At 41.7% G+C, this 12,618-nt stretch overlaps 1 protein-coding gene across 1 annotated transcript in view; it reads left to right on the forward strand.

Moving 5' to 3' along the window:
- The window catches only part of LOC106560913 (ABC transporter G family member 20), a 46,759-nt gene that overhangs the window by 5,663 nt on the left and 28,478 nt on the right, over positions 1–12,618 (forward strand). Inside the window, 7 exon segments of the mRNA XM_045698546.1 lie at positions 795–946; positions 1,863–1,995; positions 1,997–2,023; positions 4,810–4,964; positions 8,676–8,783; positions 9,508–9,601; positions 12,316–12,390. Of these exon segments, the coding sequence (XP_045554502.1) occupies positions 810–946; positions 1,863–1,995; positions 1,997–2,023; positions 4,810–4,964; positions 8,676–8,783; positions 9,508–9,601; positions 12,316–12,390 (729 nt within the window). The 5' untranslated portion in view covers positions 795–809.

Here is a 12,618-nt window from a genome sequence, read left to right on the forward strand (position 1 = left end):
CACCACCCCAGCATGGGTAACAGTGGCTGCTATATATACACCACCCCAGCATGGGTAACAGTGGCTGCTATATATACACCACCCCAGCATGGGTAACAGTGGCTGCTATATATACACCACCCCAGCATGGGTAACAGTGGCTGCTATATATACACCACCCCAGCATGGGTAACAGTGGCTGCTATATATACACCACCCCAGCATGGGTAACAGTGGCTGCTATATATACACCACCCCAGCATGGGTAACAGTGGCTGCTATATATACACCACCCCAGCATGGGTAACAGTGGCTGCTATATATACACCACCCCAGCATGGGTAACAGTGGCTGCTATATATACACCACCCCAGCATGGGTAACAGTGGCTGCTATATATACACCACCCCAGCATGGGTAACAGTGGCTGCTATATATACACCACCCCAGCATGGGTAACAGTGGCTGCTATATATACACCACCCCAGCATGGGTAACAGTGGCTGCTATATATACACCACCCCAGCATGGGTAACAGTGGCTGCTATATATACACCACCCCAGCATGGGTAACAGTGACTGCTATATATACACCACCCCAGCATGGGTAACAGTGGCTGCTATATATACACCACCCCAGCACGGTACCAATCTGGACCCCACTGCTATTCTCCTTCTTTATCCCCCTGTTGTTCACTACTATTCCTGTCTTAATAAAGTGACAATTATGGGGGGAAATATATATATATATATTATTATTGTTATTATAATATTATTATTTATTTTTTAACATTTGTTTGTTTTTCTTCTTCCAGTTGACGGAAGGAAGGATGAAGGCAGACCAGGAAGCTCCTCCCCCCTCCCCCGGATTGGAGGATTTGGCGATCCGGTGTCGGGAAGTGTGTCGGTCGTACGGGAAACTCAAAGTCCTGAGTAATCTCAACTTGACCGTGCCACAGGGACACATGTGAGTAATCCACACTGACATTACAGAAAAATCACCCATCATGTCCAAATGATGTATAAGTAAGTTAATTGAGTGGCACCATTAAGTTTTAGATACTTTATGATGATTTGGACATGAAGCGTGAAAATGCTAATATACTGTAGGTACCTTTGACTTGCATTGGATTTGTGCCACATTTGAAACAATGGCCAAGTAAACAAAACCAAAGCATGGATTGCTATCATACCTTGTCCATAGACTGCTTACAGGGTAAGGAACAGGGCCTGATTACTGAACGGGCACGCAGGGCACGTGCACCAGGGCCCCCGTTTTTTTGCGGGGGTTGTGGGCCCTCTGGAGGTCACAAAATGTGTTGAAATGCAGGAAGTTAGCTATTTTCCAGGACCCCAAATGCAGTAGTCCGGCCTTGGTAAGGAAACCAATATGTCATTTTTTTATTTGGGTCAACTATCCCTTTAAAGCCTAATGATAATCCATACCTTTAACAAGTAAACAACATAATTGCATTCTTGCGTTGCGCACTTGCGTATGGTAAAAATTAGGCTTCACTTGGATTTTCACATGAATCATGCATTGATGTCATTGGAAGTTGTATGCGAGTTACGATTAAGAGGCAGACCATACTGAGTAATAAAGGTAGCAATGCTATCATACTATCATACTATAGTACAGGGGTACTCAACCCTGACCCTACGAGGTCTGGAGTCTGCTGGTTTTCTGTTATACCTGATCATTAATTAAACCCACCTGGTGTCCCAGGTCTAAATCAGTCCCTGACTAGAGTGGAACAATGACAAAATGCAGTGGAACTGGCTTGGAGGTCCAGAGTTGAGTTTGAGGGCTATAGTAGATATCTATGATTTAGCTCTCATGTCAATTTTTTTAACCCAAAATTCTGTTCTCTCTTACCTTGCAGCTACGGCCTGCTGGGTCCGAGTGGATGTGGGAAGACCACGCTGTTGAAATGCATTCTGGGAACACTGAAGATCTCCCGAGGGCACATCAGCGTGTTGGGGAAGCCGCCAGCATTTCCTGGACACCAGGTCCCTTGGGAGGATGGTGGGGTACATGCCACAGGTAAACTGTTACCTTATAGGTACACTACATACCACAGGTAAACTGTTATCTTATAGGTACACTACATACCACAGGTAAACTGTTATCTTATAGGTACACTACATACCACAGGTAAACTGTTATCTTATAGGTACACTACATACCACAGGTAAACTGTTACCTTATAGGTACACTACATACCACAGGTAAACTGTTATCTTATAGGTACACTACATACCACAGGCAAACTGTTATCTTATAGGTACACTACATACCACAGGTAAACTGTTATCTTATAGGTACACTACATACCACAGGTAAACTGTTATCTTATAGGTACACTACATACCACAGGTAAACTGTTATCTTATAGGTACACTACATACCACAGGTAAACTGTTATCTTATAGGTACACTACATACCACAGGTAAACTGTTATCTTATAGGTACACTACATACCACAGGTAAACTGTTATCTTATAGGTACACTACATACCACAGGTAAACTACATACCACAGGTAAACTGTTATCTTATAGGTACACTACATACCACAGGTAAACTGTTACCTTATGGCTACACTACATACCACAGGTAAACTGTTACCTTATAGCGACACTACACACCACAGGTAAACAGTAGAACATACTCCATAGTATGTCCGTATTCACAAAGCGTCTTACTCGTGTTTAAGGGAGATGTATGTACAGATGAGCTTACCTCCTCACCTCCTCAGCAGCTGCAGGAAACACACAGCTACAGGCAGACTCAGCCTGTCGACAGGTGTGGCACAGATACAGTAGAAGAAGGAGACAGGTGTCTCAATGGATGTGTAAATCTGAAGCATTCGTTTAGAACTTCTTTGGTGGTGAGAGGAAGTCCAGTGGCGGGAAGTGGGAGATAGAGCTAGATGAAATTTGGCAGACATTCTGCCAATTTGTCATTGATGAAACATTCGATCTCAATACAGTTTTCTGTTCTCAAAACTAGAAGCTGTTACGAACAGAGGACTGAGTTTTATAGGTTTGACCTATTCTAAAAGTTTTTGAAAATGTGTTTTAGGAGTGCAAGGGTGAATTGAGTTATGCGGAACGCCATGGTAACTAGATTAGATGTGTATTTTCACTCGCTAGCCAATCAGTTACTTAGGAATAGAGTCATAGCCGGGGGGTGTCATCCTCCATGGTCCTTGGTTAAGGTAGGGTTAAGGTTAGGGTTCGGGTAGGTAAGGGTTAAGGTTAAGGTAAGGGTAGGGGTTAAGGTTAGGGTAAGGGTAGGGGTTAAGGTTAGGGTTAGGGTTCGGGTAGGGGTTAAGGTTAAGGTAGGGGTTAAGGTTAGGGTAAGGGTAGGGGTTAAGGTTAGGGTTCGGGTAGGTAAGGGTTAAGGTTAAGGTAAGGGTAGGGTTTAAGGTTAGGGTAAGGGTAGGGGTTAAGGTTAGGGTTAGGGTTCGGGTAGGGGTTAAGGTTAAGGTAGGGGTTAAGGTTAGGGTAAGGGTAGGGGTTAAGGTTAGGGTAGGGGTTAAGGTTAAGGTAGGGGTTAAGGTTAGGGTAAGGTTAGGGGTTAAGGTTAGGGTAGGGGTTAAGGTTAGGGTTAGGGTAGGGGTTAAGGTTAAGGTAGGGGTTAAGGTTAGGGTAAGGTTAGGGGTTAAGGTTAGGGTAGGGGTTAATGTTAAAGGGACATTTAAAAAAAAATCAACTTGGGCCTTCTGAGTGGCGCAGCGGTCTAAGGCGTCACTACAGACCCTGGTTCAATCCTAGGCTGTGTCACAGCCGGCCGTGACCGGGAGACCCATGAGGCGGTGCACAATTGGCCCAGCATCGTCCGTGTTAGGGGAGGGTTTAGCCGGCTGGGATTGTCTTGTCCCATCATGATCTAGCGACTCCTTGTGGCAGGCCGGGCGCAGTGCACGCTGACTTCGGTTGCCAGCTGGACAGTGTTTCCTCCGACACATTGGTGCGGCTGGCTTCCGGGTTAAGCGAGCAGTGTGTCAAAAAGCAGTGCAGCTTGGCGGGGTCGTGTTTCGGAGGACGCATGACTCTCGACCTTCGCCTCTCCCGAGTCCATACGGGAGTTGCAGCGATGGGACAAGACTGTAACTACCAATTGGATATCACGAAATTGGGGAGAAAAAATACACCAATTTAATACTTAAAAAAAAATGTCCACTTCATGTTCATCATCTCCAGCACCACCACAACATCAACATATGTTAAAATGGAGTGTTTCTATGTTTTGTAGTAAAAAAAATAGAGGAAGATAAGTGTTTTCAATGACATCATCGGTGTGCATCATGTGATTTTAGCCAATTATGAGCAGGCATTGCCTAGTTATCTTCATCTATCTTTTTTACTACAAATCATAGAAACGCACCATTTTCATATATGTTGATGTTGGGGTGGTGCTGGTGGTGATGATAAATATGAATTTGAGACATTTAAGGGAAGGTTAGGGGTTAGGGTTGGGTTAAGGTTAGGGTTAGGGTTAGGGTTAGGGTTAGGGTTAGGGTTATGGTTTAGGGTGGGGATGTCCCAAGGATCCCGGATAGCACTTCCCCCATGGTACAGAAGAGGTATCTCGTGTTACTGGCCTGCTGTACGAGACTCCTAACTTTGGCTGGGCATGAGACTCTCCTTTTCACTTAAATGAAACCTGGGCATAAGCAGCACAGCTCCGCGAGAGGTTCACGCTGCTCAGCGTAAAATTACGTTCTGGTTCTATTTCCAAGATTTCAACTAACAGCTCACAGCTGAACACAACACACCAAAACACAACACATACCATGACAAAACATTGTGATTCCCCTTTAGGACCTGGCGTTGTACAATGAGTTTTCTATCAGTGCCACCCTGACGTTCTTCGGACGGATCCACGGCCTGTCAGCTACGGACACCCAGGCACGCATGGACTTCCTGGTGGACTTCCTGGACCTACCTCACAACAGCAGCCTGGTTGGAAAACTCAGGTAATTAGGGTTGCAAAATCCCAGTATCTTTCTCAAAGTTCCCAGGATTTCCAGAAACCTTTCCTTTAGCTTTCGGAGCATTGTTAACTCGATGCCATTTTATTTACGAGCTGGAATAAATAATACTCCATGCTATCTCCCTTAAAAAATAAACAACGCTACGTATACAACAGGGTGGTTAAATAAGTGCCTTTCGCGTCCCTTTGATATTTATATTTTAAGTACAAGTTGTGCACCAATATTGAATTTTAAAAGCCTGTGATATCAAACTAAGTGTGTTTTAATATAGACCACATTCATTTTTAATATGAATGAAGACATACTAATGTGCCAAAATTCTGCATTGTGACATGTCCCTCCGTCAACCCTAGGAAGATTTTAACACACCTAACCCCAACATTTCTCCAAGTTTCACCATCATTGTAAAGTCCTAGTTATGTTGTTGCTTTGACAGTCATTTCTGAAGATGGTTATTTATTTAATGTGTTTAGTGATCCCTCATTTTAAGGTCAACCTTGTTACGTGAACTGACCTCTTTTAACATGGGGAAACTATTTCTCTTTAAAATATTTATTTTTCTAAATAATCATTGAACATCTAATAGTCAAATCACAGAGTAAAAACAGGTGAGCTGTTTCTACTCTTTTTATCCATGTTCTGGTGTTTTGTGGTGGGAAACGGCATGGCAGCAAGACTTTGGGGTGACCATCGCTAATTGTGAATGGGAAACTATTCCCACTAATGCCCCAAAAATTATGATATTCCATTTAAAATTATAAATAAATTACAAACTACACCTGTCCCAAATATAAGCAGCACTTGGTACTTATGCACATGTCTGCTGATACTGTCCTGTAGTTAATGATTTGGGAAAAGAGGTGGAAAGGGACATTTCAAACATTTTGGGCTCTCCAGTTGGTCTATAGTGGGTTTTAATCTCCTCCCCCTGTGCCTAGACTATGGCTGAATCCCAAATGGGACCATATCCCCAGTATAGTGCACTACTTTTGACAAGTAGTCCACTATATAGGAAATAGGGTGCTGTTTGGGACTCAATATCTCTCATTTTGATCTGGGGAAAAGTAGTCTACAACCAAGAGAGATAGAAAGAGAAGGAAACTGTTTCCCCCTGAGGAGGTTTATGTTTGTGTGTCACAGGCTTCTGTCATGTAAAAATGCTGTGGAGTCAGCCCGCCCTGTCTGAAACTAAGTAGGTGTTATGCAACAGACATTTGTCAAGACGTCAATGCCAAAACGAAGTCTCCCTCACTTCCATCAAAACAACTCCTCAATGATTGCTTATTACTTTTAGATGTAAAAGTAATAGTACACAGCAAACTGGCCAGTGTTACCTGGCGTTGATTATTCAGTGTAACACTTCTAGTGTTGATTCAGGAGTTAAATTAACACTCAGTGGTGTTAAATAACCCCAGTGTTGGTGTTAATAACCAGAGTTGCTGAAATGGTTGTTCCAGTGTATTGCTTTAGGTAGTGTGATATTTTAGTCTTCCCAACTCTGGCAGTCATTCACAATGCAGGTTGCAGGTGAATAAAAATTCCACATTTTGGATATCCCCTGCTCTGGCTGGATTTTAATAGGAATGACACATCACTTTGCAAGCCAGCATAATGTGACTTGCAGAACTTGATGTGGCCTGTAAACTATGAGTTGTAGGCCACTGTATAAGAAATATGTATTGTATTGTCTTAAAGGGATACTTCAGGATTTTGGCAATGAGGCCCTTTACGTTTTCATGTCTCTGTGTCCAGTATGAAGGAAGTTAGAGGTAGTTTCACGAGCCACTAGCATTAGCACAATGACTGGAATTCTATGGGAATCTACTAGCGTTGCCAAAATCCCAAAGTTTCCCTTTAAATAATTTGTATTTAATGACAGCATATTCACTTAGGACAGGGATGGGCAACTGGCAGCCCATGTGGATTAACAGTTTTTCACTTCAATCAATCAATCAAATGTATTTATAAAGCCCTTCTTACATCAGCTGATGTCACAAAGTGCTGTACAGAAACCCAGCCTAAAACCCCAAACATCAAGCAATGCAGGTTTAGAAGCACGGTGGCTAGGAAAAACTCCCATGAAAGGCCAGAACCTAGGAAGAAACCTAGAGAGGAACCAGGCTATGAGGTGTGGCCAGTCCTCTTCTGGCTGTGCCGGGTGGAGATCATAACAGAACATGGCCAAGATGTTCAAATGTTCATAGATGACCAGCAGGGTCAAATAATAATAATCACAGTGGTTGTAGAGGGTGCAACAGGTCAGCACCTCAGGAGTAAATGTCAGTTGACTTTTCATAGCCGATCATTCAGAGTATCTCTACTGCTCCTGCTGTCTCTAGAGAGTTGAAAACAGCAGGTCTGGGACAGGTAGCACGTCCGGTGAACAGGTCAGGGTTCCACTTGTTATGTCAGGCACTGATAGTCACTCAATTAGCCCATGTTAGCTAACTATTTTAGATTGGTAAGTTAGTCTAGCGGCCAGCTATCTAAACTTGTAGTAATCAATGGCAAAATGTGTAGAATTGCAGGAAATGAGCTCATGATTAGTTCAGAAATTGCCCATCCCTGGTTTAGGATCTCATTTGGTGAAGGCCACAGGACTAAAAATGAATTAATTCAACAACCATGCCCTTTGTCACTAACAAATACAGTCATGGGTGGTAACTCTACAATTTAGTTGAAAGTCAACCTGGGAAAAATTCAAATAAGTCTTAACACTAAGTAGAGTGTTAATTTAACACTGAAGTGTGGAAGTGTGAACCCGTATAGATACTGGAACAGTGTTAATTTGCTGTGTAGCTATCGTCATGGCATCAGCTCATGGGAATCTGAAAAAAGATGGAAGATTACTCTTGGATAATAACTCTTAGATCTGGTATAATAACTCTTAGATCTGGTATAGTAACTCTTAGATCTGGTATAATACCTCTTAGATCTGGTATAATAACTCTTAGATCTGGTATAGTAACTCTTAGATCTGGTATAATACCTCTTAGATCTGGTATAATAACTCTTAGATCTGGTATAGTAACTCTTAGATCTGGTATAATACCTCTTAGATCTGGTATAATAACTCTTAGATCTGGTATAATAACTCTTAGATCTGGTATAGTAACTCTTAGATCTGGTATAATAACTCTTAGATCTGGTATAATAACTCTTAGATCTGGTATAGTAACTCTTAGATCTGGTATAATACCTCTTAGATCTGGTATAATAACTCTTAGATCTGGTATAATAACTCTTAGATCTGGTATAGTAACTCTTAGATCTGGTATAATAACTCTTAGATCTGGTATAATAACTCTTAGATCTGGTATAGTAACTCTTAGATCTGGTATAATACCTCTTAGATCTGGTATAATAACTCTTAGATCTGGTATAATAACTCTTAGATCTGGTATAGTAACTCTTAGACCTGGTATGTAACCATATTATTAAATCATTATTATATAATTAACACAATTCAGCTGCAGAAGGTGATACATTATATTAATGTATTTAATGTGATTCAGAATGTTGCATCTTATACAGCTGTCAAACATAGAGCAGAACCAACAGCTCAGTCCTTGTGTGTGTGTGTGTGTGTGTGTGTGTGTGTGTGTGTGTGTGTGTGTGTGTGTGTGTGTGTGTGTGTGTGTGTGTGTGTGTGTGTGTGTGTGTGTGTGTGTGTGTGTGTGTGTGTGTTTACAGCGGAGGGCAGAAACGGAGGGTGTCTCTGGGAGCAGCCTTACTTCAAAACCCCCAGTTATTGATTCTGGATGAACCCACAGTCGGGGTGGACCCTGTGCTGAGAGCCAAGTATGTACTGGACAACAACACACACATCCAACCAAAACCAAACTGTGAAAACCCAACTATTGTACCCAACCTCATGCCTTCAAAGAACCAGTCTCACACCTTTATTATGATTTAAAAGGCTTAACAGATCCTAGACCAGCACTCTGAGATGCTTCATGGATAAAGAAAACCCGACCAGGTCAGCTTTTCCCAGGTAACCCAGGCAGGTCATCAGGCTAAGACTGCATCCCAGATGGCCCCCTATTCCCTATGTGGTGAACTACTTTAGACCGGGGCACATAGGGTGCCTTTTGGGGGCCCAGAGGGTGCCTTTTGGGACACAGATTAAGACATCTTTATGGTGGTAATCAAATCATATCTGCACGAAGTTAGTTTATTCGTTGTGTGACGCTGAAAGGTGGTTCTCTGAACTGCACTCATGTGATGAGTAACCTTGCCTGAGACCTCAAGACCTGCGTTAGCTCCCCAAGCTAATGCCTAGGCTTTAGCTCAACGGGACACGTAGTCTTGTGGTGCGCAGATGATCACATTTGCACACTCTCTCTCTGTATCTCTACTGCTCGAGGTACAGTACAACATTGTCCCAAACAGAACCCCATGTCCTGTGTAGTGCAATACTTTTGATCAGAGCCCTGGTTATAAAAGTGCACTTTATAGAGAATAGGGTGCCATTTGGGACCATAGGATGTGCCCTTAAACTGAGTTGTGTCATGTGTCCCTGTAGGATCTGGCAGCATCTAGTAGAGATTGTGAAAACTGGAAAAGTATCAGTCGTCATCACCACTCACTACATCGAGGAGGCCAGGCAAGCCAATGTGGTAAGATACAGTCTATATACATGGATAATTACCTACTGATAGACACTACATAGAGGAGGCCAGGCAAGCCAATGTGGTAAGATACAGTCTATATACATGGATAATTACCTACTGATAGACACTACATAGAGGAGGCCAGGCAAGAAAATGTGGTAAGATACAGTCTATATACATGGATAATTACCTACTGATAGACACTACATAGAGGAGGCCAGGCAAGCCAATGTGGTAAGATACAGTCTATATACATGGATAACTACCTACTGATAGACACTACATAGAGGAGGCCAGGCAAGCCAATGTGGTAAGATACAGTCTATATACATGGATAACTACCTACTGATAGACACTACATAGAGGAGGCCAGGCAAGCCAATGTGGTAAGATACAGTCTATATACATGGATAATTACCTACTGATAGACAACTATCTACTGATAGACAACTATCTACCGATAGACAACTACCTACTGATAGACAACTATCTACCGATAGACAACTATCTACTGATAGACAACTACCTACTGATAGACAACTACCTACTGATAGATAACTATCTACTGATAGACAACTACCTACTGATAGACAACTATCTACTGATAGACAACTATCTACTGATAGACAACTACCTACTGATAGACAACTATCTACTGATAGACAACTACCTACTGATAGACAACTATCTACTGATAGACAACTATCTACTGATAGACAACTACCTACTGATAGACAACTACCTACTGATAGACAACTACCTACTGATAGACAACTACCTACTGATAGACAACTACCTACTGATAGACAACTACCTACTGATAGACAACTACCTACTGATAGACAACTACCTACAGATAGACAACTATCTACTGATAGACAACTACCTACTGATAGACAACTATCTACTGATAGACAACTATCTACTGATAGACAACTATCTACTGATAGACAACTACCTACTGATAGACAACTCCCTACTCTATATACGTACATGCCATATGTTTTCATAGCTGCTTAGAGGTTCATTTCAGAAAACATTGGTTGTCTCTATACTGTCTCTATACTCTATAACAGTCTCTATACTGTCTCTATACTCTATAACAGACTCTATACTGTCTCTATACTCTATAACAGTCTCTATACTGTCTCTATACTCTATAACAGTCTCTATACTGTCTCTATACTCTATAACAGTCTCTATACTGTCTCTATACTCTATAACGGTCTCTATACTGTCTCTATACTCTATAACAGACTCTATACTGTCTCTATACTCTATAACAGTCTCTATACTGTCTCTATACTCTATAACAGTGTCTATACTGTCTCTATACTCTATAACATACTCTATACTGTCTCTATACTCCATAACAGTCTCTATACTGTCTCTATACTCTATAACAGTCTCTATACTCTATAACAGTCTCTATACTGTCTCTATACTCTATAACAGTCTCTTTACTGTCTCTATACTCTATAACAGTCTCTATACTGTCTCTATACTCTATAACAGTCTCTATACTCTATAACAGTCTCTATACTGTCTCTATACTCTATAACAGTCTCTATACTCTATAACAGTCTCTATACTGTCTCTATACTATATAACAGTCTCTATACTGTCTCTATACTCTATAACAGACTCTATACTCTTTAACAGTCTCTATGCAATATAACAGTCTCTATACTGTCTCTATACTCTATAACAGTCTCTATACTGTCTCTATACTCTATAACAGTCTCTATACTCTATAACATACTCTATACAGTCTCTATACTCTATAACAGTCTCTATACTGTCTCTATGCACTATAACAGTCTCTATACTCTATAACAGTCTCTATACTGTCTCTATGCACTATAACAGTCTCTATACTCTATAACAGTCTCTATACTCTATAACGGTCTTAATACTGTCTCTATACTCTATAACAGTCTCTATACTGTCTCTATGCACTATTACAGTCTCTATACTGTTTCTATACTCTATAACAGTCTCTATACTGTCTCTATACTCTATAACAGTCTCTATACTCTCACCTGTCACAATAAACCTGTCCTCACCTGTCACAATAAACCTGTCCATACCTGTCACAATAAACCTGTCCTCACCTGTCACAATAAACCTGTCTTCACCTGTCACAATAACCCTGTCCTCACATGTCATACTAAACCTGTCCTCACCTGTCACAATAAACCTGTCCTCACCTGTCACAATAAACCTATCCTCACCTGTCACAATAAACCTGTCCCTTCCTGTCACACTAAACCTGTCCTCTCCTGTCACAATAAAACTGTCCTCACCTGTCACAATGAACCTGTCCACATCTGTCATAATAAACCTGTCCTCCCTGTCATACTAAACCTGTCCTCACCTGTCACAATAAAGCTGTCCTCACCTGTCACAATAAACCTGTCCACATCTGTCATAATAAACCTGTCCTCACCTGTCACAATAAAGCTGTCCTCACCTGTCACAATAAACCTGTCCACATCTGTCATAATAAACCTGTCCTCACCTGTCATACTAAACCTGTCCTCACCTGTCACAATAAAGCTGTCCTCACCTGTCATACTAAAACAAGTCCTACACGTACAAATATTTAATGACTAAGGCTCTTTCTTAATTCATCTTTCCTTGATTCCTCGCATCCTCTCTCCTCGCCTCGTTCCTCAAAACTCCATTTTGAATAACCCTGCTGTTTTCTATCTCTCCAGGTGGGTCTGATGAGGAATGGCCGAATGTTGGCCGAGGGGGAACCAGAAACCATGATGAAACAGAACAGTGCTGCGGTGAGTAGCTAATAACAGTGTATACAATTTACTTATATTTTGTAGATTTCGCATTTTATTCAGACAGTTGGAAACACAGGGGGGGAGACAGGGGGACAGGCAAGCGGGAGTACAGTAGAAGCGGGGATTGAACGGCGGTATATATTAGAGTATATTTAATGGGACTGATGCCAGGAGTGTTACCACTAGACAACCAGCCCTGCAGGCAGTAGCCCTACATTGACCCTA

The sequence above is a fragment of the Salmo salar genome, chromosome ssa01, assembly GCF_905237065.1.
Source record: "Salmo salar chromosome ssa01, Ssal_v3.1, whole genome shotgun sequence".
NCBI lineage: Eukaryota > Metazoa > Chordata > Actinopteri > Salmoniformes > Salmonidae > Salmo > Salmo salar.